A 26,607-nucleotide genomic window follows, 5' to 3' on the forward strand; every position below is an offset into this window, starting at 1 on the left:
CCCATCCGAAGACTACAGCCCGGCTGGGTTAGTACGGCTGGGTTAGTACGCCTATATCCAGGACACCGTCAGTAGGTGAATTTTTCTCTTTACAATTTTCTGATGGTATGAAAAGAAACAACGCGGCCTTGGACGTCTATTAAGACTGGTTGCTTTGTTATCACACTTGTTGTCCCTAAACTCCAGCTCTGTTAATGGCGGGTGAACAAGAGGGAGATAATTTTGTGCAACGCGCAACTTTGCTGCTTTTTGTTCTCTATTTAGTCTGCTAGGAAACAAACTTGCTGTGGTGTTGCCCCATCTACCGGATCGTGCCAACTCCCACGCTCATGACCACACAGTGCACAAGCGTACATCTATGCCTCAGGATCGCACAAGACCGTGTCCGCATGCCTAAGCTAACAGAAAGAGCTAAAAAATAGCTAACTACCAAAGCATTGCCATGGCAGTAGGAAACACTGCCATGGAAGCCGAAACCCCCTGCCATGGCATGAAAACGAGACTGGTGTTGTCACGCTAAATTATTTGCTAACAAATTCCCCTAAGCTAGTTGCGATGGCTTATTTGACCTCGATCATACCAATGCGGGCACGCAACTCTTGGAACCGAGTGCTCCGAGAGATTAGGTGAGGATGTGCGCGAGCTAGTCACCGATGGCGATGTAGTCCATGTTGATATTCCAACCTTCAATGCACTCACGAATGAGGTCCTACCACACTTCAGTGTGTTTGCTCCGGTCTTGAAACACCGGTTTCTTTCACAACTGTATTGCGGATTTCGCGTCAATGAAGATCGTGGCGGCGCCAACGTCCTTCTCGAGATGTTGCTAAGAAACCTGCTCAGCAACACCACCTAGCATGTTGTAGTGGTTGCATTGATATACTCAGACTCGAACGAACACAAGGCCATAACCTTTTGCTTCTAGGACTGCCAAGTGACTGGGCTGCCACCCAGGATAAACAAGATGTTGAACGTGCTCTGCAAAGTAGTTTTGCACACCAAGCATTAAGATTTCTGTAGCATTTTGTGATGATGGGTTGGCAAACTGAGGCCGGTAGTTTGTAAGGCGAGCGTGGTAAACATAGGTAAGTACGTGGGAAGGATAATATGCCACGTCGCAGCGATAGGGCAATTGAGCTGGCATGTTGTCCAATGTGAGGAGAGGGCGGAAACTGTTTTGTGTTTATGCAGGAGATAATGTGTTGAAAGGAGTTGTCAGGGTTGGAGTAAGCCTCTATGGTAAGTTGCTATAGAAGATCAACGATGATGACGATAACATTTCTGCAGGTAATCAAACCCCCAGGGCCACCATTTAGCAGGACATATGTTTTACCTAAGGCAAGGATATCTTCAATCCAAGAGCCACATAAGCTCCTGGGCAGCCACACTGTTTAAGGATTGGAAGTAGGGGGTCCCAAGAGAGAGAGAATCAAAGCGCATAAGATAGAAGGGAGAAGATTAGGGCAAACTTTTTCTTAACAACAAGCTGGTCTATTTGACTTAGTTTGCTGCACAGCGGTCAATCAAGCTGTTAGTGTTTTTGGCAAAAGGATTAGTGAAAGCTATTTGTTTTTTGCAAAAAAACAGAAATTCGGTATTTTTTTCTCTATAACGTGGTCACAGTTATTTTTTTAGAAAAGGAGGATGACCCCTGGCCTCTGCATCTGGGCGATGCATACGACCACTTTTTTAATTATTCTCATAAGACCTTACAAAGTAATACAACAGTAAGACTAAAGTCGCCGTCTAAGCAACAAACTGTCGCTACACCTATCCAGTTGATGAAAGGATGCAGATAGCCTGGGCCTAATACCAAACAGACATCGCAGCCAAACCTAACATCTAAGACCTAAGGACCCATCCAGGACGCGTGCCGGGCATGGGTCTCGCCGGTCCGGCGTGCTCTCAGAGGCCGCCGCTGCCAACTGCCATCGCTCCATCTTCAGAACTGTACTGATGCATCAACCTTGCTCGGTCTAGCTATCGTCGACGCCACCACAGCGCCCAACGGTACCTCCTCCCTGCGCGCAAACAGCTGAGCACGTCGCGGTCGCCGCTGATACACCTCAGCACCATGCTGCCAAGTACCACCAGCCGACACAGCTTGAAGTCTTTGGAAGATCTGTCTTGCGTAGCACCTGCCGACCAGGCATGACTCAGCGTAGCACCTGTCGGCCAGGCATGACTTGACAGCTCCACTGAAACTCCGTGCAAGACGAAGCCGCTCCACCTCCCGCCTCTGTCTTCCAGCGCTGCTCCACAAACGATGCTCCCAAGAGAGAGACGGCACCGTAGTACCACCATCGTTCGATCTGGAAGACCAGATCCTAGGGTTTCCCCCGAAGCAGCACGAGTGGGTTGACAACATTTACACGACGATGCCTTCATCAAGGTAACGATGCAAAACGCTGCCATCGCCCGCCAACGGCTCGGTTGTCACCGGCAACTATGTCTCCCCAACTCGTAGCCGGGACTAGCTGACGGATCTCGAGATCCGATCACCCAGCCGCAGGCCGATCACCTCTAACGGAAGAGATGACCACCACCGCCGACTGCACCGGTCAGAACAGATCTGACGGAGGTGCCGCCTACGCGACCACCAGGCCCTCCACGCCGCCGCCGCCGATCCAAAGGCAGATGGCGCGCCGCCGCCGTCGCCGACCGCAGTGCCGCCGCCGCCCGAACAGGGCTGGTCGCCGCGCCCGCAGCCCGCGCCGCCTCCGATGCCGCCGCGCCACAGCCATCGCCGTTGCCGATCGGATCTGAGGCGCCTCCACATGGTTCGGGGATCCGCACAACCCCAGATCCACGGGAGAGAGGTGATGTCCTCCGCCACCGCTGTCGGCCCCCGGGCTTAGACCGGCGGCATCCCCCGGCGGCGGCGGAGGGTGGGGAGGAAGGAGTATGCGCCCCGGCGGCTGGGTAGGGAGCCGCCCGAGCCGCCCTAGCGGGGACGACGCGGGGGCTGGGACCTTTGTTGAGCCAGCCGGCTAGTCTCTTATTAAAATGAGGGAGAATTTCACTTCCCCGGCCTCTGCACCAACTAGGGATGCATACGACCATTTTAGTATGAGCACCAAGATAAACATGGTCCTCAGAATTTTTTAAATAAGTATCAAGATATTTTTTGATGAGTGGTTCCACCACACACCAAACTTGATCCGCAATAAATGGGGGGAAACCTCTGTGCATCACCCGTCAATTCTAGAAATTGAACTCGGGTCGTTAGGCTGCACAACCGCATGCCCAACCACTGAGCCAAGGCTCTCTTTGCAATGGTTTTATACAATGACCCCTCGATTTAGGGTCAGTCTTTTTGGCGGCTGAAAAAAATATGCCACCTCTTCTTCAACTTTTTTCATAAGCCAACTCTCTCATTCATTAGAAGCCTCGCCAAATTTACGAAACGACTTATTTTTTAATCTGGATAGAAGCAATTTATTATTTAAGCCGCCCAAAAAAACGGACACTTAGTTGCTTCATGTGCAGCCTCGCCAAATTTACGAAACGACTTATTTTTTAATCTGGATAGAAGCAATTTATTATTTAAGCCGCCCAAAAAAACGGACACTTAGTTGCTTCATGTGCAGCCTCGCCAAATTTACGAAACGACTTATTTTTTAATCTGGATAGAAGCAATTTATTATTTAAGCCGCCCAAAAAAACGGACACTTAGTTGCTTCATGTGCACCCCCCCCCCCCCCCTCTCTCTCTTCTGGATCATTGTCTTGGCAACCCGGCCAAAAGAGAAAGTATCCATTTTGCAGTCAAATCAAAGTACCGACCCATGAACTTGTTTGATTTTTAATTTTTTTTGAAAGACAGCGGGAGTGAACTTGATTGAATGAACCCTCGCTTGTTGGGATTGCATGTGGAGGAGCAGTACGACAGGCCAACACTTTGGATGAGAACTTGTGTATGTCCACCTATCGTTTGGTACGCTCATTTCCAGACGCGGGACATGTCGACAAGGAAAAAAGAGTTGAATGGCGATTCAGACAAATATAAATATGTGGTCATGTCAAGCAGCAAGGAACCACACAAAAACCCGTGTACAGAAACGTTATCTTCTCGAAGAATTTTGCCACCCAGCTCTCGTGTAACGCCGCCCGTGAAGCGTCATGACAAACCAAAAAAAAAAACCCAAGGGACGGGGACGGCCGACGACACATGCATGCATGCCGTCTCGTCTCTGACAACGAAGCGGCGGCGGCAGAGCCCACCCCCGAGACGTCCCGACCCTCTCCTTCTCAACCTCCTGCCGTTTCATAAATACGAGTACCAAGTTAAGCAGACGACGTTCAAATCAGAGCCGCTTCCATCATCTCTCGAGAATGCGCGGCTCGCACCTGCTCCTGCTACTGGTGGCGTTCTCTTCATTCCACGGCCACCTCGCCGCCCGCCATGGCCGGAGGCACGCGCCTGCAGCCGTCCCCGTCGTAGGCTCCGTCCGCTCTGGCGGAGCGGCCACGGATGCTGCTTCCTCAGGTGCGCTATGTACCACGTAGTTCATGCTGCAAAGAGTCATCAGCTAGCTTGTGTTGCCGGCCGGCCGGGCGAAAGTACTAACATCTGGACACGATTCTTGTACCGTGTCGTCGATTCCAGGCGGGGCGACAGCCATCCGGTGCCACGACGGGGCCGTCTGCAGCGAGAAGGGCCTGTTTTTCCCGCCGATTCCGCTCGTGCCGGAGCCGCCGAACATCGGGGGCGTGCCCATCCCGCCGAACCCGATCACGCCAGCGCCGCCGTCGCTCATCCCGCCGGTGTTCCCCGCGCCATCTCCGCCGTCCATCCTGCCGCCGCTCGTCCCGCAGCCGCCGCCAGCTTCGCTCATACCGCCGGTGCTGCCGTTGCCGTTTCTTCACCCACCGCCTCCGCCGCCACCGCCGCCGTCCATCCTACCGCCGGTGCCCTTCCTCCCGCCGTTGATCCCTGGCGTGCCGCCAGCTTCCTCCTCGAACAACGGACGACCGGTGAAACCATGAGAAAGATGCTGGTCTTCCTGCCCTATGAGTTATCTATATATTGTGAAATCTTGTACCGGAAATACTCCACTTTATGGCTGTGCACTGTGCATGTGTCGTGGTTTTTGGTTTGTGTCCACCGATTATTATTTGGAGATATTATCACGATTCATAGAACATATTTTTTATGTTCAGCTTGTTGTTAGAATTTTAAAGTTACGAATTTATGATTACTTATGTTCTCGTGCAAATACGGTCACATGTACGCAGGCGTATCCATCCCTTGCATGGCGCTAGGGTGACTACGTTACACCATTTTTGCAGGAACAACGCTTACCTTATTTATAATTATGTCCGTATAAATCATTCACACATAATAAATACTGGTAATTAAGTCTGTGGCCCCACTTGACAGTCGGCCTACTCTTTCTACCTGTGTGGGACCCACTTGCCAGTGGATGCAAGAAATATTTGAAGATTTAGAATTAACTGCGCCGCGAGGATTGGAACCAGGAACCTCTTCATTCCTACCCTCACTACCCTCACCAAAAACCTCTTCGCTCTCGTCGCCGGTGCTAACCACCACAATGGACATTTTTTCTGTCTAGAACTATATGTTGTTAATTGTTATATTGTTCAACATGACAAATAAATTCTTTTTTGTGGCTGGGACAACCATAAATTCAACCATATACAAAGACAATGACTATGTTAGCAATAAGCTTGCTATAATATAGAGTTATCTGAATGAATTTAGAGGGTGCGTTAGTTTTTTCATTCCGCACAAGAAAACTTTGGTTGGTTTGAATTCCTATGTCAAAATGGACTTGGATCACTTAAAATTAAAATCCAGTTTTGTACTGCTGCGATAGGTCAGTTTTCTTCACACCTCTAGGTCTAGAGTTCAAATCATGAGGCACAAACATTTTGATCATTTTTGTACCAAATATGTTTTTTGCAAAAATATAACCTACACAAGATTCAAACCTTGGCCAATTGCCAGGTAATTAATGGACTAACCATCAGGATAGAAATGATATATTCATGCACTATATTTTCTTTTATCTAGATTTTTAAATTTAAAATTATTTAAATTAAAAATTTGTTATTTTGTCTGAAAGAATTTTTTACCAAATCGAGGGTGGGCAATTTTATTTGCCATTTCGAAATTAATACTTGTTCATGTGTCTAAGGAGAAGCACATAATTTTATATGTTTTGGCAACGGTGACTACTCGAGGATGAGCGGATTTTTCTTCCCAAAATTTATTCAAATGGATTTTGAATTCAAAAAAAATTGGCACTAAAATATATAAAATTGAAACTAGAAAAGAACAAAGCTTGGGCACGTTCCAACGGTTAGTACTGCACATCCGCTAGGTGACCCCAGCTTGCCAGTTCGAGTCTCTCCCCATTGCATCTTTTTGCGTGTAAATATCTGCTAAAACTGAAGAAGAAAAAACGATGGAGACCATTGATATTGATGTGAAAATATCACCTAAACCCTGCTTTCACTATAAAGTAAAATAAGTTTTTTTTTGAGAGTACGCCAATGGCGTACCATATTTTTATAGAAGGAAGCAAAGACATTTACAAGAAGTGACACCCAAATGCGAACATTCAGGTATCCACACACCCACTCCAACACCAAACATAGAAAAAACTAGGCTATTCTCACGAAACGTTGTAAACCTTCTACACCTCCTGCCGCAAGTTTCCACTCTGCCAACTCATCTAGAATCCACCTCGCTGCCTCCCTAGGTCGCATTTGTTGGTTAACTCTGTTAAAAACCCTTGCGTTCCGTTGCTTCCACAAAGTCCAGATGGTCCCAATAAACAAAGTATCGAAACCCCTCTTCTCCGCCTTCTGGAAGCTGACCCTGACTCTCATCCACCAGTGAAAGGTGGGTTCCCCTGCCTCCTGATCTCCGATGTTGATATGAAGTGTGTCCCAAAGTGTGCACCAGACCTCCTTGGCATACGTACAGCTGGATAGGATGTGATCGGTGTCATCCTGATCCCGCAGGCAGAAAAAGCACGGGGAAGGCTCGTCCTGCAGGCCGTGTCGCGCTCTCCGATCCGAAGTCCAAATCCTGTACTGCATGGCCAGCCACGCGAAAATCTTACACTTCAGAGGCGCCCAGCTCCTCCAAATGCCACTAGCAAAAGGTGGTCGTGGCAGGTCAGAGCAAAGGCTACTATAGATCGCCTTCGCCGAATAGGCACCCGTGGTGGAGCAAGACCAAGCAAAACTGTCAGGCACATCCGGGTTCCTAGCCACCGAGGCCACCGCCTGACATAAATGCATGCACTGGAGTTGAGCCATGAAAGAGGTCTCGGGTTGACAGTCCAGAACCCATCTACCATCCGTCAAGCCCTCCTGCACCGTTCTGGACTTAATAGTTCTTGGCTGCACCGTGTCAAGGATCAGGGGTGCGATGTCTATGACCGCCATTCCATTCATCCACCGGTCTTTCCAGAACAAGATCTTCTCGCCTGAACCAACCTCAATCCGCACCAGGCTGTCAAACACTTCTCTCGCATCATGGTCATCCATCATTGGTAGCCCTTGCCACGGCCTAGAAGGCTCGGTCCTTCGAAGCCACTCCCAACGAGCTCTCAGCGCCAAAGATTGTAACTTCAGGTTTTTGATTCCAAGCCCTCCATTACACTTGGGTCTGCAGATATTATCCCAAGCGACTAGGCACTGCCCACCATTCACCTTGTCCTTACCAGCCTAGAAGAAAGATCGCATCCACTTGTTAATCTCCTCCAACACCCAGGCAGGAGCATCCGCAATCATGAGATGATGTATCGGCCTAGCCGAAATGACTGATTGCACTAAGATGAGTCTGCCCGGGCGTTGAATCAATCCCCTCTGCCAAGCCGGGACGAGATGCCTAACTTGATCCAGCAAGGGCTGCCAATCTGCTTTGGTGAGGCACTTGACTGCCAACTGCAGGCCTAGGTATTTGCACGGGAACTCTGCTATTGTGCACTGCAGCAGGGCAGCTACCCTTGCCTTATCCTCCTCCTCCCCTCGGATCACCACCGCAGATGACTTCCTGTAGTTAACGTGCAGTCCCGAAGCCACTCCAAAAGCATCAAGTGCAGCTCTAACAAAACTTAGCTCCTGGGTAGTCGGCTTGATGAACAAAGCCACATCATCGGCGTAGATCGAGATCCTCTGGACAGCCGCGATCCCCACCATATCAGTAATCACTCCCAACTCCAGGGCTTTCCTGACAATAGCCGTGAGCGCATCCATAGCCAATATGAAAAGAAGAGGGGAGACGGGATCCCCTTGCTGCAGACCGCACGCCAGTGCAATGCTTTTGCCCGGAACCCCATTTACGATCACCTTAGTGCTAGCCGTTCGAAGAAGTATAGCCATCCAGGATCTTCATCTCACCCCAAAACCCTTCGCTGCCATAACCTCGAAAAGGAAGGGCCATGAAAGCGAGTCAAAAGCCCGAGATATATCCAGCTTTAGAAACACTCCTGGTTTCTTCCTTGCATATATCTTCCTGGCCACCTGCCTGACCAACATGCAATTATCATGAAGGTGTCGGCCCTTGATGAAGGCCGACTGGTTTGCCTCCACAATCGTTGGCATGCGCTTCCTAAGGCGATTCGCAAGGACTTTGGCAATCAACTTTGGCACACTATGTGTCAGACTAATTGGCCTGAAGTCCCCAACCTCCTCAGCGTCGGACCTCTTGGGGATGAGCACGATGTGAGCCTTATTCAATTTTGCCATCCCTCTGCCATCTCCAACATAGAACTTCATGATAGCCGCCATGATGTCTCGCTTGATGGTAGCCCATGCTCTTTGGTAAAAAGCTACAATAAACCCATCCGGGCCAGGGGCGCGGTCCGGTGGCATTTCTTTAATCACCTTCCACACTTCATCCTCAGTAATCATATCCTCAAGCTCCGACAAATCATACTGTTGCATGCCTAGGTACTGCAAGTCCAGAGAGAACTCCCGTGCACTATCCCTGCCGATGAGATTCTCATACACCCGGCCAAAGAGATCCTCCTTATGCTTTTGCTCCGTAATGACCACCCCATTACTCTTAATGTGTGAGATGAAGTTTTTAGATCTGCGCCCATTCGCGACCGCTTGGAAAAGTTTGGTATTAGCATCACCTTCCTTCAACCATTTCATCCTTGATCTCTGACGATCAATCGTACGTTCCATAGCAGCCAGCCCCAATAAAGTATGCTTGAGTGTTTTCCTGAGCCAAACCTCCTGTCTGTCAAGAGGTCGCATCTCCTGGGCAATATCCAGTCTATGGATGACCCATGTAGCCACTCGCATAAGTACCTTTACGTTGCCCATCCTCCTCTGCCCCCATGCTTGGAGATACACGGCCGCGTTACGCAATAGCGCATCCAACCTCTTATAGGGATCAACAATCTCAGGGTCACAAACCCACGCTTCCTTGACCGCTTCATCGAAACCATCCAACTTTGTCCAAAACATCTCGAACCAAAATCTCTTCTTAGCACAGAAACCCGCACTGGTAGTGAGGAGTAGGGGTGCGTGGTCAGACACACCAGTTGACAACGCTTGTAGCAGGTAATCATTGTTATCAAGCTCCCACTCCACGGTAGTAAGGACGCGGTCGATCTTGGTCAAAGTGGGGGAGTCCCTCTCATTTGACCAAGTGTACCTCCTGCCGTGCATGTACATTTCCTTCAACTCATGGTCGTCCACAAAGTCCCTAAACATCCCCATCACCCTTCTATTAACATTAGTGTTTCTTTTATCGGCAGCGCTCAAGATCATATTAAAATCACCCAAGACCATCCACGGTCCATGACAAGTCATGCGTCTTCTTCTCAACTCCTCCAAGAATTGGCCTTTGGCCTCCACCTCTTGCGGACCATACACCACCGAGATCCACCATGGATCTCCCACCTTAGTATGCACCATGCCCGTGAGAAAATAGGTGTCTAGCGCGAAGCTATCCACCGTGAGCACCGTACTATCCCAAGCCAACAAAATACCTCCCCCTAGTCTCCACGGCCGGCAAATACACATGACCATCAAACGATGGCCCAAGACATTGCATAACTAAAAAATGATCCAGTACATCCAGCTTGGTCTCTTGGAAGCACACCAAGTTCACCCTAACCGAGCTAACAAACTCCCTAACCGCCTTCCTCTTGGACGGGTTGTTGAGACCCCGGACATTCCAACATAACACTTGTGGTTGTATATCCATAAGGGATACGAGAACTCCACCACCCGCACACAGCCTCTCACTGCGCGCTCAGCATCACCACATTATCTCCTTCCATCATATGTGGCTCCGGCATGACCTTACCAAATAGGCCAGCGATGATACGGACATGCTGCTCCCTTAGAGGTGAGTCGAAGAGAGCTTGGAGCTCTCTGACCATGCCATCATCAGCCACAATCTCTTCAGGCGCAATCCCCAAAGCATGAAGAAGCACATTTTCTGCTGGTTTTCCCTTAGCACTGCTTGAGGAGGCGCCCTTCTTGTTTGCCCTGGTCACACGCTTCGGAGTGAACGGTATCGCCTCTGGCCTTAACGTGGCCGCTTGGACCTCCTTGAGAAGAGGTGGGGCCAATTTCTTGATTATATTTGAGCAGAAGCTCTTCAGCTTGTTGTATGCCATGGCCTCCTGTGTTGTCATGCCCATAGTATCCTCCCCAGCACCACACAACGCGAGCGCATCAACCTCCCCAGTGCCCGCTGGCTCAGGCTGTGGTACGTGCACGTTGTCGTTGCATGCATGGTTCACATCCGGCGCAGCTTCCAACGGGTCCCCAATTGGCTCACCAATCCCCACCAAATTAGCTTGATTCCCCTCTGGAGGGTCCCGCCTCGCACTCTCCTCAATCACCATCAAAGTCCTCATGCCCAACCTCGAAGTCGACCCATCATTGGTGGCGTGCGGCCCAAGCTCCGGCCCTTCCACCACATCACACCGCCTGTTCTTGTCCTGACCCGAGGCGGCCATATGTCCCTCCTGGGTGTCTCGGGATCCATCCCTGTCCTTATCCACACGCGCTGGGTCGTTCCAGACTGAGTAGCCATCCACGTTCCTTCCTGGGTGGGGCTGAGAATCTGTCCCTACCTCCTCAGCATTTGTCGCCATCCTTCCTGTCCCCCCCTAACTCCACAACGGGCAGAGGATGGGGCGTGTCCGTAGTGAGGACCGGCCCCACTGACCCATCCTGTCGGCCAGTCACGGCCGGGATCACCTGCGCAGCTGGCGACCCGTCCACTTGTCGATCCACCAATTGTGGTGCCCCCTCCCGCCCAACTCTAGAATCTTCCTCCCCGTCAACTTGTCCTGCGTGAGGATTTGAAATCCCAACTGCCCTACCGCCTATCCGGTCAAAAGCGGACTGTCTGACCGTGATTCTGTCCCACACCGTTGTCATCGGCCCCACCGTAGTGGGCGCCACCTCGTGCACCGCCTCCATCGGGAGGAGCTGCCAGGGCGTCGCTCCGCCATCTTCTCCACCTCCGGCCACGCATCGGTGAGAACCCCCAAATAATATTTTCTTCAAAGACATTCTTGGTGTAGTGTTTGGCACACGACATGTGCGTGCATGTTGTCATGAGTGCGAGCCCCGTATGTCCTTTTTATTTCTCATTTCACTCAAACCACCACTTGCGACAAATAGAACCCATATGTCAAGGAGAGATTTATTCATCTAGCATGTTGTCAAGCGGGACCCACATGTGCTGATGAGGGGCTTATGCGCATTAAATACAAAGCAGGAGTGTTTTTTCTAAACGAGCATGTCGCCCCGTGCTGTTTCGACCATTGAGAGTGGGCCATAGCACGCTGGCATATGCGCAGGATACATCTGGATACAGATAAAGTGAACATATTTGCACGACAATACAAGTTGGCTGACGACAAAGCCGTATTTTTAAAGTTCTAGCCCCAAACTAAACATTCAGAGCAAGTTCTATGACTCATGGTGATATTTTTAAAGTTCTATCACCAAACTAAACATTTAATACATCGAACGAATTTGAATGTACAAGTTGGCTTCAAATAAAAAGTAAACGCTGGGACACTAGCTGAAAACTAAGAATTACATGGAGAAACCAGGCTCCCAAATGAAGCTAAACTAGGTAGAAGTCCCCGCCAGCCGCCGCGGAGCTGCTGGTGAGCGGAAGTCTGCTAATGGAGTGAATGTGTCTCTAGATCATGCAAAATGCTCCCGACCCGCAAAATTCCGGCTAATATGTGGTTCCGGGCCATTTTATTGCTCGGACTGAAACCACATATCGGCTTGGCATGGATAAAATTCCATGGGCTGCTCTAAATCCACCCCCTCCACTGCTATCATTGGTTCTGCACCCGATTTAGGGTTAGCCCCCGGATCACTCCTTCGCCGCGAATCGAACAACTCGGACAAGCGGTTCCTCCCTTTCTCCGCCTCCATGGTTGACATCTCTAGTAGATCCATGGCTGAATCATTTAGGTGCGACCCTGGAGACCCTAGAAGGAGCGGCGGATCCACAAAGGTCGTGGCAGCGACGCGGAGGAGCACCGCCTCCGCAGCTCGACCGCTGTGAGCAAGCGCGCCCGCCTTTGAGGGAGCCGTTGGGCTGCTTGTGTGCGCCGCTCACCCACTCGCACGACGTGCAGGAGGGAAGCTTCCACGTGTGCCGGGCGTGGTGGTGGTCAGCGATGATGAGAACTAGGTGGGGAACATATTGGTGCAATTCCTTGCCCCTTTGTGTTTTGGAGATTGTTGACACAAACAGTAAGGGATTGGTTTGTTTGCTTGTAGACACAGAGAGAAATAATCTCTAGAGTACTTAGAAGAATGCTATATTCTTCCCTGAAGTTTAACTTCACTGAGGAACATTTCTATTGCAGACAAGAAAGAGATACATTTCGAGAAGAGAGTATACCAAGAAGATTGTGTGAAAGAGTTGACATCTTAAAATTATTGCGGATGCGAAGCAAATTTTATTCGGTGTGTACGAAGAAGAATGATTATAGTCGAGAAGATTGAAGGCGACACGAAGATGTAGGATTCGTTTCGTTGTTCTTTTTCTCTCTTTTGAGTCATAGGACCTCTGTACTATTGAGAGGGGTATGGGTTCTCGAAGCTTAAGTCTGTTGTGTTGCTTAGCTGAAACCTATGCAAGACTAAGAGAAATCTCTTCATCCACCAAAATTTTACTTGTCAGCCAGAGACGATCTTCCTTTGAGCTGCGACAGATAACTTTCGGACCAATGAGTTAATATTAATTGTTCCTCAAGTAATGTTACTTTTGTGCTTGAAATTTGACCATTAGAAACATGCCAGATGGCCATTGGTTAGGCTTTGTGTCCTAAATTGTCATTTCCCACCACGGAAGGTTGCAACTATAAATAGCCACCACGCTCCAACATTTTTTGTTGGCTGCTCCGCTTGAAATGTTGAGAAGTTGATTTAGCACCCCTCTCGAGAGATTTGAGTGTAAGATCCAGTGAGGGAAAATCAAGAGCCGAAACATAGATAGTGGTTGAGCATCACAGTAGATATCTGAGTTAGAACACTTGTACATATTACTCTTAAGAGTTGCACACTCTCTAGACAGATAGGTGATGGCTTGAGTGTAGAAGAGTAATTGTCTTCACCAAGCAAAGTCTTAACCAACCAAGAGTAATTGTGGTTCATGAAGAAGTCTATCGAAGGTTTGTAGATTGTTGATAAGAATCTACCCCGAGTGAGTTCAACTAAAGTCTGGTAAGCTTTGGGTTGAAGGAGAACAGGACAGACAGAGGTTTTCTCTTGTGTTCAATCACAAGTCCCTCCAACCAGACGTAGCTCTTTTGTAGAAGAGTGAACTGGTCTACAAATCATCTATCAAAATCGATCACCACTGGTTCACTCTACTCTACTTCATTTCTTTAGTAGTTTATTTTCTATGTTGTGTGTCTCGATAGATGTCACTAATTGTAAGTGCATCTAGTGCCACCCCTAGTTGGTTTTGGAGTACTGACGACAAACTTGGTTGAGGGACTAATGTGTTTGTGAGAATTGTAGGATAACATAGGTAGTAGTCCCTTATTGATTCGGTTTACCTACCGGAGATGGCCCCTAAAAATGTGTGAAGACATTGAAGACAATGGTGCTCTGTGAAGATATTCACAGTGAAGATTATGACACGAGAAGACATGCATGTGAAGACTATGGAGTGCGAAGACGTAGTTGTTTCTTAGTTTTCTTTTCTTCTTTGTTGAGTCATAGGAACCACTGTACTGTTAAGTGGGGTTCAAGTGAAAAAGTCAGAGTGACTGAAGTGATGCTCAACCAAAATCCTATGTCTTCGAGCGAAGACACTGAGAGCAAATCTCATCCAGAGCTGGATGAGTCAGCTTTACTTGTAGCCCAAGTCAAGCTGCCGCGTGTGTTTGAAATCCGACTGTTGGACACATGTCGGTTCCTTAGTAATCTAGGGTCATTTCGGACATATCATGTCAGGTTGCCTTCGGGCTATAAATAGCCCACCATAAATTGGTGGCTACTCAGGGTTAGTGCACGGCTTTTGTCGTTTGACAGCAACCCACCTCCGAAGCATTTGAGAGAGAGATCCTTGCGAGGACAAAGCCCAAAACATCCAGAGCCAAAGAGTGTTAGGCATCACTGAAGTCTTTCTGTCCGCGTGACCTGAAGACTTGCTACACTTGAGGACTGTGAATCCTCCAGCCGGTTAGGCGTCGCGTTCTGAGCATCCAAGAGCCATTGTGGATTGCCAGTGAATGAAGTCTGTGAAGGTTTGGAAGTCTACCTTGAAGACTTACCAGAGTGATTGGGCAAGGACTGGGTGTCCTTAGCTCAAGGGGAATAAGGTGAAGACGCGGTCTTCTGAGTTAAATATCAGCCTCCCTAACCAGATGTATAGTTTTCACAGCAACTAGAACTGGTCTACCAAATCCTTGTCTTCACCAAGCAACTAGTTCTATCCTTCACTTCCCTTTACTTTAGAGTTTGTCTTCATGAAGTCATTGTCTGCCTGTCTGATCTGATTGACTTCAGTGAGTGAAAGTCTATCAATTGTTTGGCTTCATACTGTCTTCCATCCTGATCCATACTACCTAGCTATCGATAGTCTTCGTGCTTTCACTTCATTGCTTACTTGACTATGGCTTGTCTACTGTAGTCTACCTTCCACTGCATATCGATTGGTTCATTTCTACTGTTTGTCTTCAAAGACCTCATGTTTTGAAGACTTCCGTAAAAATCACCTATTCACCCCCCTCTAGTCAATAACTAGCACTTCAATTGGTAACAGAGCAAGGTGCTCCCTTGTTCTGTGTGATTCGGTTTAACCACCTGGACTTTTAGCTATGTCGACTGCAGGGATAATCAAGGTCTCTGCTGCATGCCCGGTCTTCACCCCTACTGGAAGAATAAGATGCGCATGCATCTTGAAGCCATTGATGTCGACCTCTGGTATGTCGTCAAGAATAGCATTCCCAAGGTCGGTGAAGGTGTCACCACTGTTGATGTCAAGCGGTTCATTCAACCGGATTCAACTGCCAAGAACATCATCTGTGGTCATCTGACCAAAGGACAGTATGGCCGTGTGAGTGCACTGGAAACTACGAAGCTGGTCTGGGACTGGCTCTCGAAGGTCAACGAAGGCGTCTCAACTCAGAGAGATTCAAGGATTGATGTTCTTCGCAACCTCTTCAACCGCTTCAAGAGAAACGACAATGAGAATGTCCAGCTGACATTTGATCGCCTCACTGATATCACAAATGAGCTTCGAGCACTTGGCGCCACCGAGATCACCAAGCACGAAATCATCAAGAAGCTCCTGAGATCACTTGACAGCTCATTCGACACACTGGCCCTGATGATTCAAGAACGTCCTTGATACGTCTCCAACGTATCTATAATTTTTAATTGTTCCATGCTATTATATTATCTATTTTGGATGTTTAATGGGCTTTAATATGCTCTTTTATATTATTTTTGGGACTAACCTATTAACCGGAGGCCCAGTGCCAGCTTCTGTTTTTTTGCCTATTTTAGAGTTTCGCAGAAAAGGAATACCAAACGGAATTCAAATGGAATGAAACCTTCGCGATGATCTTTCTTGGACTGAAAGCAAACCAGAAGACTTGGAGTGGAAGTCTGGAACTCTGTGAGGCGGCCACGAGGCAGGAGGGCGCACCTAGGGGGTAGGCGCGCCCTCGCCCTCATGGGCCCCACGTGGATCCACCGACGTACTTCTTTCGCCTATATATACTCTTATACCCTAGAAACATCGGGGGGAGCCACGAAACCACTTTTCCACCGCCGCAACCTTCTGTACCCGTGAGATCCCATCTTGGGGCCTTTTCCGGTGATCTGCCGGATGGGAAATCGATCACGGAGGGCTTCTACATCAACACCATAGCCTCTCGATGAAGCGTGAGTAGTTTACCATAGACCTTCGGGTCCATCGTTATTAGCTAGATGGCTTCTTCTCTCTCTTTAATCTTCAATACAAAGTTCTCCTCGATGTTCTTGGAGATCTATTCGATGTAATACTCTTTTACGGTGTGTTTGCCGAGATCCGATGAATTGTGGATTTATGAACTTGATTATCTATGAATATTATTTGGTTCTTCTCTGAATTCTTATATGCATGATTTTATATCTTTGCAAGTCTCTTCGAATTATCGGTTTAGTTTGGCCTACTAGATTGATCTTTCTTGCAATGGGAGAAGTGCTTAGTTTTGGGTTCAATCTTGCGGTGTCCTTTCCCAGTGACAGTAGGGGCAGCAAGGCATGTATTGTATTGTTGCCATCGAGGATAAAAAGGCGGGGTTTATATCATATTGCTTGAGTTTATCCCTCTACATCATGTCATCTTGCTTAATGCGTTACTCTATTCTTATGAACTTAATACTCTAGATGCATGCTGGATAGCGGTCGATGTGTGGAGTAATAGTAGTAGATGCAGAATCATTTCGGTCTACTCGACACAGACGTGATTCCTATATTCATGATCATTTCCTTAAATATCTTCATAACTATGCGCTTTTCTATCAATTGCTCGGGAGTAATTTATTCACTCACTGTAATACATGCTATCTTGAGAGAAGCCACTAGTGAAACCTATGGCCCCTGGGTCTCCTTCTTATTATATTTCGTCTCTTTTATTTACATCGCATCTCGTTTACTATTTTGCAATCTTTACTTTCCAATCTATGCAACAAAAATACCAAAAAATATTTACTTTACTATCTTTATCAGATCTCACTTTTGCGAGTGACCATGAAGGGATTGACAACCCCTTTATCGCGTTGGTTGCAAGGTTCTTGATTGTTTGTGCAGGTACTAGGTGACTTGTGTGTTGTCTCCTACTGGATTGATACCTTGGTTCTCAAAAACTAAGGGAAATATTTACACTACTTTGCTGCATTACCCTTTCCTCTTCAAGGGAAAACTAACACATGCTCAAGAGGTAGCAGTCCTGACTTCAAGACTCTCGATTCGTCTGAAATACTTGAGAGGTTCAACACACATGAGTTCCAGTTATCTGAGAGGAGAGATATCTATGGCCCCAACTATGGCCTAACCCGGGCTTTGAAGGCAAAGGTTGTGTGCTCATCAGAAGAAGAATCTGACTGCAGCTCTGGGGATCCTAAAGACATTGGAAAGGAGCTAGCTATGCTCATGAAGATGTTCCAGAAGTTCTCCAAGAAGAAAGGATTCAGAAAGTCTTCAAGATCCAGCTCATGAAATGATGAAGCCTCCTCTCGTGACCACAAGAAGAGAACATGCGACAAGTGCAAGAAACCTATTCACTACATCTCTGAATTTCCTCAATGGGACAATGAGACCAAGAAGAAGAAGAAGAAGAAGAAGAAGAGCAAGGAATATGATTCTGATGACAACAAGAAGAAGAAATCCTCAAAGTCTTCTTCAAAGTCTTCATCAAAGCCTTCATCATACAAGAAGAGCTCATCAAGCAGGGCTCGTGCGTTTGTTCGCAAGGAGATGGATTCATAGGAGGAGTCTTCTTCTGAGTAGGCAGAGGAGGAGTCCGATTCAGGCGTGGCAAGCCTGGCTCTAGCTTCAGCTTATGTCGCCAAGTCCATCTTCAACACTGAAGACAATGGCCTCATCGCTGACGCCGATGCTGATGATGAGTGAAAGGGCATTTCCCTACTTTATGTTTTGGATGATGATGACAACCCTTTGTGGTCTAATCGTATGCTATATGTTCCAGGTTCTCAATGCTTAGGCTTACATCGGATTGCTATTGCCTCTCGAAGGAAAAGATCGAAGACGTGTCCTCTATGCTTTTATTTTCTTTGGTCGTAGAGTACCCGTACTATCAAGAGGGAATCCTCATTAGGAAGCTCTGGGGGAATCAGTTCATGTACACTTTCCTCACCCCTTCCTTGTCTTCCTCAGTTGTGTGTGTGAGAGAGAGAGTTCCCCCTGTCTTTCCCTCTTGTTTCTGCTCTTCCCAGCGGTTGTACCGCTCCCTGGAGCGGTTGTACCGCTGTAGCTTGACGCTCTCCAGCTTTGACCGAGCAGTTGTACCGCTGCCTCCGGGCGGTGGTACCGCCACCTTGCTCAACAAAGGCTAGGACGGTGGTTCCGGCCATGCACCGCTCAAGTACCGCTCAAGGCTCTGTTCTAATGCGGTTCTCGGGCGGTGGTGGCCCGGTTGATCCGGTCGATCCTCGTTGACCGGTACCACCGGTGGTCTGAGCGGTTCTTCCGCTCAGAACTTCGCCGTCCAAGAGCTCAGAGCCATGCAGTTGTTCCGGTCTTGCACCGCTCAAGTACCGGTCTCGTCTCTGTTTCGAGGCGGTAGTTGTGCAGTGGCTGGGCGGTTGGTCCGGTCATTCTCTTAACCGGTACCACCGCCTAGTGGCTCGGTTGTACCGCCTGGTAGGGTTCTATAGCTACACCGTGAGTCCCGGTTGTACCGGGACAAGGACCGGTTGTACCGCTGCGGGGCTGAAAGCGTAGCAACGGCTGGATTTTTAGGGTTGGTATTTAAGAGAGCTTCTCCCACCTACCACACTCACCTTTGACCCCTCTCACTCCACCATTAATGCACCTCTAGATCTCTTGCCCGATCTCTCTCTCTATCCACCCAAACTTGTTGATTTGCTAGGGATTGAAGGAGGAGACCTAGATCTACACTTCCACCAAAGGATATTTGCTTCCCCCATACTTTCTTGTGTGGATTTTGTTACTCTTGGTTGTTTGAGCACCCTAGATGGTTGAGGTCACCTCAGAGCCATATTCCATTATGGTGAAGCTTCGTGGTTTTGTTGGGAGCCTCCAATTAAGTTGTGGAGAGAGCCCCAACCTTGTTTGTAAAGGTTCGGTCGCCGCCTTCAAGGGCACCAATAGTGGAATCACGGCATCTCGCATTGTGTGAGGGCGTGAGGAGAATACGGTGGCCCTAGTGGCTTCTTGGGGAGCATTGTGCCTCCACACCGCTCCAACGGAGACGTACTTCCTCTCAAAGGGAAGGAACTTCGGCAAAACATCCTCGTCTCCACCGTCTCCACTCTTGGTTATCTCGTGCCCTTACTTGAGAAAGCTTATTTGTTTCATATCTCTTGCTTGCTTGTGTTCCTATCCTTGTTGCATCATATAGCTTGCTCACTTAGTTGCATATCTAGACAACCTACTTTGATGCAAAGTTTAAATTGTTAAAGAAAAGCTAAAAATTGTTAGTTGCCTATTCACCCCCCCTCTAGTCAACCATATCGATCCTTTCAATTGGTATCAGAGCGTCGTCTCTTTATTAAGGACTTTACCATCCAAAGAGTATGGTTGATACCGTAGACGGTGTGGAGGAACACTCCGGTGTGAATCCGGTCTCGTCTACGGGCGATGGGGGAACCTCGGTCTCTCGGGAGGAGTTCAATGTGGCCTTGGAGACATTAAAAACCTCCATGACGACCGAAGTTGAGAGCATGTTTACTAAATTTCTTGAGGGGCTTAAACTATCCACCGCACCGTTGAAAGTGGGTGATCCCGCCAACAAGGTGACGGATGCTATCCCCGACAAGGGGGAAGCTAGTAGTGAAAAGGCTCCTTCTTCTAGTGGTAAGAATGGCACCGGCATCTTTGCCCATGTGGAACCACCACTTGTTTATGGTGGACCGATTCCTTCCACTCATTTGAATCATGCCGGTCCTCCTCCTAAGATTGTGAAAAATGAGGACTTTGGTTCTTGGGTTTACCGCTTTAAACGTCATTTAAATCATGTGAACACTAACCTTTGGAGAATCATTGAAGAAGGTTTCTATCCACATGATCCAAGCAACTTCACTCCTCGAGAAGCCGCAGACAATCAATTCAATGAGAATGCTGTCTTCATCATTCAAGATGCAATTCCACCCGAAGACCTACCTCATCTTCGTTCCTTCGCCTTGGCCAAGGATGCATGGCATTGTGTTGTCTCTCTCTACCGGGGAAGTGCAAGCATTCAATGCTCCAACTATGAAGTGGTACAAGATGAGGCCGATGAGTTTGCAATGAAAGAAGATGAAGAACCTCGTGAGCTTTATCGGAGAGTAACCAAACTCGCGGTCTCACTACGAGATCACGGGAGCAAGGACACGGGTGACAATTGGATCAAGCGCAAATTCCTCAAGGCAATGATGCCCTATCACAAGGCCATGTCCTCCGTCATTCGTCAAAGACCGGACTTCCACACTTTGACCTCAAGCGAAGTGTTGGATGAGTTTGTGGCCATGAACATTCTGGACAAGACCGCCGACAATGCGGTGCTTCGTTCCCAAAGGGCAAAGAGGCCTAATCTTGCATTGAAGGCCAAGCTCACCGTTGAAGAAGAAGAAGAGGAAGAAGAGGAGAGCAACCCCGATGATACGAATTATGCATATCATGAACACATGACACTTTCTTCAAGGCAATTTTGGAGCAAGAAAAACTCGAGGCCAAACTTTAGCAAAAACAACTCGAGTGGCACAAGGGGCAAGCAACGTGTAAGGACTTGCTACAATTGCGGCAACGTGAGTCATTTCGTTGCGGAATGCCCGTATGAGAAGAGGGAAGACAATGGTGGCAAGCTCATCCGAAAGGACAAGGCCAAGTCGTTCCCCAACAAGAACAACTTCACCAAGAAGATTGCTCCCAAGGCTTTGGTTGTGCAAGAAGAGTACAATGAGGATGATGACGATGATGAAGATGATGAGTCGGTTGCCATGGCCTCCGTTGCCATTGCAACAACGTCACGGGTGTCTCTCTTCGACTCACCCAATGAGAGCATCACTGCCAAGGGCCTCATGGCTAAAGCCACCAACAAGGTAACCTCCAACATCAAAACTACCATCATTAATCATCCTTCCCCGATGGATAGCATTAATGAACTTGAGGGAGCTAATGTGGAGGCTAATGAGTTTGAGGCCTTTATGGGCAAACTCAAGGGAAAATCCAAGAAGCACTTTGTTGCTCTCTTGGAACATCTTGGTGAAGCCAATGACATGATCGAGGCTCATGAAGACACCATCTCTAAGATGGAAGGGCATAGTCGTGACTATGCCAATGAGATTTCGGATCTCTCCAATGCTCTTGAGGAAGAGCGTGGTCTTCATTTGGCTCTTGAGGAGTCACACAACGTTGATCATGCTAAGTTAAAGAAAGATTATGATCATGTCCTCATTGTTTCTCATGTGCTAAATTCCGAGAAGGCCAAACTCGGGGTTGATCTTGCTAGACTCAAAGAGGAGTTTGATATACTTGACAAGGCCCACAAGGCCTTGAAGGGTATTCACGCTAGTCTCAAGGAGTCTCATGATCAACTCCAAGTGAAGCTAACTAAGGAGAAAGCAACTTTTCCTCATATGGTTTTAATTGATAATGCAAATGCTACTAACCCGTGTTGTGAGCATATACATCTTGTTGAGGAAAATGCAAAGTTGAAGGAGCAACTTGAGAGAGGTCGTGCGACTTGCATACAAGGAAAGAAGAACCTCAATGATCTCTTGATCAACCAAAAGGGAGGTGTGGCCAAGGAAGGGGTTGGGTACGTGCCCGACTCCAAGAACAAGAAGAAGAATGACAAGACCAAACGACCTCCTCCCCTCATGCAAAACTTTGTGAGGGAGGGAGAGAGTGGCCCCGAGGAGAAGAAGAAGAACAATGTCAAGAAGGGCAATGTCACCCCTCTCAACAAAGCCGGCGATTTTAACCCTTCTTATGTGTTATGTCGTGCTAGTGATGGGCATGTTTATGCCAAATTTGTTGGTTCTCTTCATGAGTACATTGAATGGTCTATTTGGGTTCCTAAGACCCTTGTTACTAACATCAAAGGACCCATTACAAAATGGGTACCTAAAACCAAGCATTGATCTCTTGTGGGTGTTTGCTTCTGGTGGTGGATCATGGTTGCTCGATAGCGGAGCTACAAATCATATGACCGGAAGCAAGGACTTGGTGGTGGACGTGCACAAAGTTCCATCTATGCCCACCAATGTCGAGTGGGATGACGCCTCATATTCTAAGGTATTGGGACTTGGCAAGGTGGTCATCTCTCATGATATCACGATCGAGAAGGTCATTCTTGTTGAGTCCCTTGCATACAATTTACTTTCCGTTCGTCAACTTGCAATCATGGGCTTTGCCACGTTCTTTGATATCGATACCGTGGCCCTCTTGTGGAGCAAGACTCTTAAAGTAGCTTTTGTTGGGCATGTCGAGAACGGTCTATATGTGATTAACTTTTCGGAGCGACCCACTAAGACCGCGACATGCCTAATGGCTAAAGTTGATATGGGATGGCTTTGGCATCGCCGTTTAGCCGATGTCAATATGAGATCTTTGCAAAGTCTCGTCAAGGGGGACCATGCCCGTGGACTAACGAATGTTAGTTTTGCTAAAGATCGTGCTTGCAGTGCCTGTATCGAAGGAAAGCTACATGAGAAGGCTCACCCTCCCATGACTATCATTTATTCAAAGAGGCCCTTGGAGCTCCTTCACATGGATCTCTTTGGGGCCCCATCCTTCGATAGTCTTGGAGGTAGGAAGTATTGCTTGGTGATTGTGGATGACTACTCAAGGTACACGTGGGTGTATTTCTTCAAGAGGAAGAGCGAGACCCAACAAACCGTCATTGACTTTGCAAATGAAGCACAGCGTCAACACAATGCAAAGATCTTGACAATAAGAAGTGACAACGGCACCGAGTTCAAGAACTACACCTTGGATGAATTTCTTAGTGATGAGGGAATCAAGCATCAATATTCTGCACCATACACCCCTCAACAAAACGGTGTTGCGGAGAGGAAGAACCGGACGTTGATGGATGCGGCAAGGACCATGATGGCCGAGTTCAAGTCTCCGTACAACTTTTGGGCCGAAGCCATCAACACCGCATGTCATGCATCCAATCGGCTCTACCTCCGCAAGGGCTTGAACAAGACTCCATACGAGATACTCACCGGTAACAAGCCCAACCTCAAGTACTTCCGGGTATTCGGGTGTAAGTGTTTCATTCTCAAGAAAGGTGTTCGGTTGTCTAAATTTGAGGCTAGAGCTTATGAGGGCATATTTGTTGGCTATGCTACAAACTCTCATGCTTACCGTGTCCTCAATAAATCCACGGGACTTATTGAGGAGACGTGTAACATGGAGTTTGATGAGAATAACGACTCCCAAGTGGAGCAAAGTGGCACTTGTGATGTAGGTGATGAAATTCCTCCCCAAGCCATAAGAAGAATGGGTGTTGGCTTTATCCTACCCATTGAGGAACCCCTTGTGGCCGAAGGAGAAGGAAAAAGCTCCACTCAAGTGGAGCCATCACCAACCCAAGGCCCACACGCTTCCAAAGAACAACATGAAGGCTCTCATCCTCAAGAACATGACCAAGGGCAAGATCACGCTCAAAACGGTGTTGACACATCAAGTGATGTCCAAGGTCAAGTTCTCTCCTCCGAGCAAGTTCAAGAACAAGAACAAGCCCAAGACGACGCTCAAGATGATCAAGTGACCACTCCTCGTCTCACCCCCGAGGAGGAATTAGAGCGTCGTGCCACCAAGGTTTCTTCCAAGCTCTCCACCAAGGATCATCTCATGACGAATGTGCTTGGAAGCTTAAGAAAGGGGGTAAGCACTCGTAGACAATTAGCAAATTATTGTGAGCATCGCGCGTTTGTCTCTTGTGTGGAACCCCACAAGGTCTATGAAGTGCTAGAAGATCCGGATTGGCTCAATGCCATGCATGAAGAACTCAACAACTTCGAGCGCAACAAAGTGTGGAGATTGGTGCCAAGACCGACTGGGAATCACAATGTCATAGGAACCAAGTGGATATTTAAGAACAAGCAAGATGCCCATGGGATTATCATTCGCAACAAGGCTCGTTTGGTAGCACAAGGCTACTCCCAAGTCGAGGGTATCGACTACGGTGAAACCTTTGCTCCCGTTGCTCGTCTTGAATCCATTCGCATGTTGATTGCATATGCTTCTCATCATAACTTTAAGTTACAACAAATGGATGTGAAGAGTGCTTTTCTTAATGGTCCTATTAATGAATTGGTTTACGTCAAGCAACCCCCTGGGTTCGAGGATCCCTTGTCGGAGTAAGTGACCACGGGTAGCCTAGCCGGCTCCCCCTGGCCTTTCTGAAAAAATTACGAGCCGATCCGGCTCTCAAGAATCCAAGACATGGGGCCGCCTTCCCCTGGCCGGCTGTCTCCCAGGCTGGCTATTGGAAGGCGGCCCGACTTCAGCCCTCATGAAGAAAGCCGCAGGAGGGCCGGCTCCGAGGAGCCGGCTGCGAGAAGGCCGACTCCAAGGAGCCGGCTCCCATAAAGCGGTCAAGACCGTACCCCCGAAGTCTGCATCCACATAACGACGATGTGACAGAGCGTGGCTACAGTGAAGCCTGCCAGCCCCGAATCCCGGAGTGCGCCTGGCACAGTGCGCCGTACGGGTGGCCACGACCCGTCCGGCGCGGCACTGTTGCCACACTGACCCTGATGTCATCCATGATGGGCTACCAGTACGGCCCACGGGCGGTGGGCCCCTTCAGGAAGAGATACACCTGAAGGCGTCCTGGCCTCCCCCAGTCGGCCCGAGACGGAGCCGGCTCTCTCCAGCCGGCTTGCCACCCCCTCGAAGGAGACGCCCCATTAAGGAGACAAGACGCGGTGAGGCTACAGTGGTCACCCGCCGGACGGCAGCACTATAGCCATGCTTACCTTGGCGAAGCCCTCGTCACCAAGATTGAGCAACAGTAACCAGCCACCGACAAGGCCCTGGACAGTGGGGCCTGCCTATCGACCAGGGAGCCGGCAGCCGGCGGGCCCAGCAGCCGGCGTAGAAGCCGGAGAGTGAAGACACAGACGGCTGGGCCCCACGCCCAGCCGGATTAACATTGTAGCCCCGGGGGGTAGGCCTATATAAACCCCCTGGGACACCCATGCAAAGGGTGGAGCCCTGCTAGTTTTAGAAACCACGTAGGGAGGAAAAGAGAGCAAGCAAAGCCCTTCTTCCTCCTCACGCCAAACAGCTCAAGGAGCATCGTGTAGCTACTTGTTCATCTAGTGATCATGCGGAGACCCCGCAGAGCAGAAGTAGGGGTGTTATCTCCACGGAGAGCCCCGAAGCTGGGTAAGATTCGCCGGCGTGCATGTCTTCGCCTCATCCCGTTTCAGGCACCGGCGATGTTTTATTGGCTCCCACAATGATAAGCCACCCGCTGGCATATGTCACACCTACCACCCGACATTTGGCACCCACCGTGGGGCCAGGTGCACCGTCGTCCGGAAACCTGTTCTGGACGGGAACCCTCTTCCTCCCCCGCGAGCGTAGCCAGCCCGGCACGCCCGATAGCGCTTGCCACGACGCACTGCAAGGCGTCACCAACGCCTGCGCAGCGAGCAGCCTCACTGATCTCCTCGACAAGACCCTCATCTCCGACGAGCTCGCCTCCGATGCGGGCACCGACCACCTCGTCAACCTCCTCGGCCGGCTCCATGTCTCCGGCGAGGCTGCTGTGGACTTGGAGTCGGTTGGCTCCACCGATCCGATGCCTGTCGACTCCGACACGACCTCGTTCGACACCTTCCCCACCAACGTCACGATCTACAACGACCTGCTTCCCCGAGCCGATGGCTGCGACGCTGTCACCACCGAGGTGATGGTCATCGGCCACGACGGCGCTGCTGACGAGAGCGCCCACGACGCCCCGCACGCGGCGGTCCACGACTTGTCCATCCCCCTCCCGGCCGACGCCGACACTGAAGCACTGGAGGCTCGCCGCCTCGCCCTCCTCACGGAAGGCCGGAAATTGGTTTCCATGAGACGCCTCGCTGAGGCCCAACGATGCGAGGCCGACCGCGCCGCCTTTGGCACGCCGACCCTAGGCAGGCCCAGCCGGGTCGGCGTTGTCAGACAGCGCGGCGCTGTCGTTGCCGACACGTTAGGAGTCGACCGCCCAGTCTATGCCACTCCACTCGAGAACCTGCGCGCCGCCCAGGCGGCCGTAGACGAGCTAGACAGACTGGGGGCCAAAGAACTCCCCCACATGACCCGACGCATCCAGCAGCTGATCGATGCAGCCGCGCAACGGCACGAAGCCGACGCCCGCGCGGAAAGCCCTCCCCCGCGCCGAGATTACGGCGCGACGTCCCAGACGCCGACTGCG

General features: G+C 49.3%; 1 protein-coding gene across 1 annotated transcript; it reads left to right on the forward strand.

The window, feature by feature from the left end:
• The first annotated feature begins 4,199 nt into the window (after positions 1-4,199).
• LOC125508881 (vegetative cell wall protein gp1-like) lies at positions 4,200-5,161 on the forward strand. Its single transcript, XM_048673678.1, has 2 exons — positions 4,200-4,488; positions 4,609-5,161. Exons 1-2 carry the CDS (start codon positions 4,335-4,337, stop codon positions 4,986-4,988), a joined length of 534 nt encoding a protein of 177 aa, XP_048529635.1. The 5' UTR covers positions 4,200-4,334; the 3' UTR covers positions 4,989-5,161.
• Positions 5,162-26,607: the final 21,446 nt, after the last annotated feature.

This window comes from Triticum urartu, chromosome 5, assembly GCF_003073215.2.
Source record: "Triticum urartu cultivar G1812 chromosome 5, Tu2.1, whole genome shotgun sequence".
In the NCBI taxonomy this organism is placed as follows: domain Eukaryota; kingdom Viridiplantae; phylum Streptophyta; class Magnoliopsida; order Poales; family Poaceae; genus Triticum; species Triticum urartu.

What these genes read in the sequence shown, in the direction of transcription:
- LOC125508881 (XM_048673678.1), top strand. Translation starts at nt 4,335, where the DNA reads ATGCGCGGCTCGCACCTGCTCCTGCTACTGGTGGCGTTCTCTTCATTC. An exon ending in CACGGATGCTGCTTCCTCAG is followed by an intron (nt 4,489 to 4,608) that starts GTGCGCTATGTA and finishes CGTCGATTCCAG; the next exon opens with GCGGGGCGACAGCCATCCGG.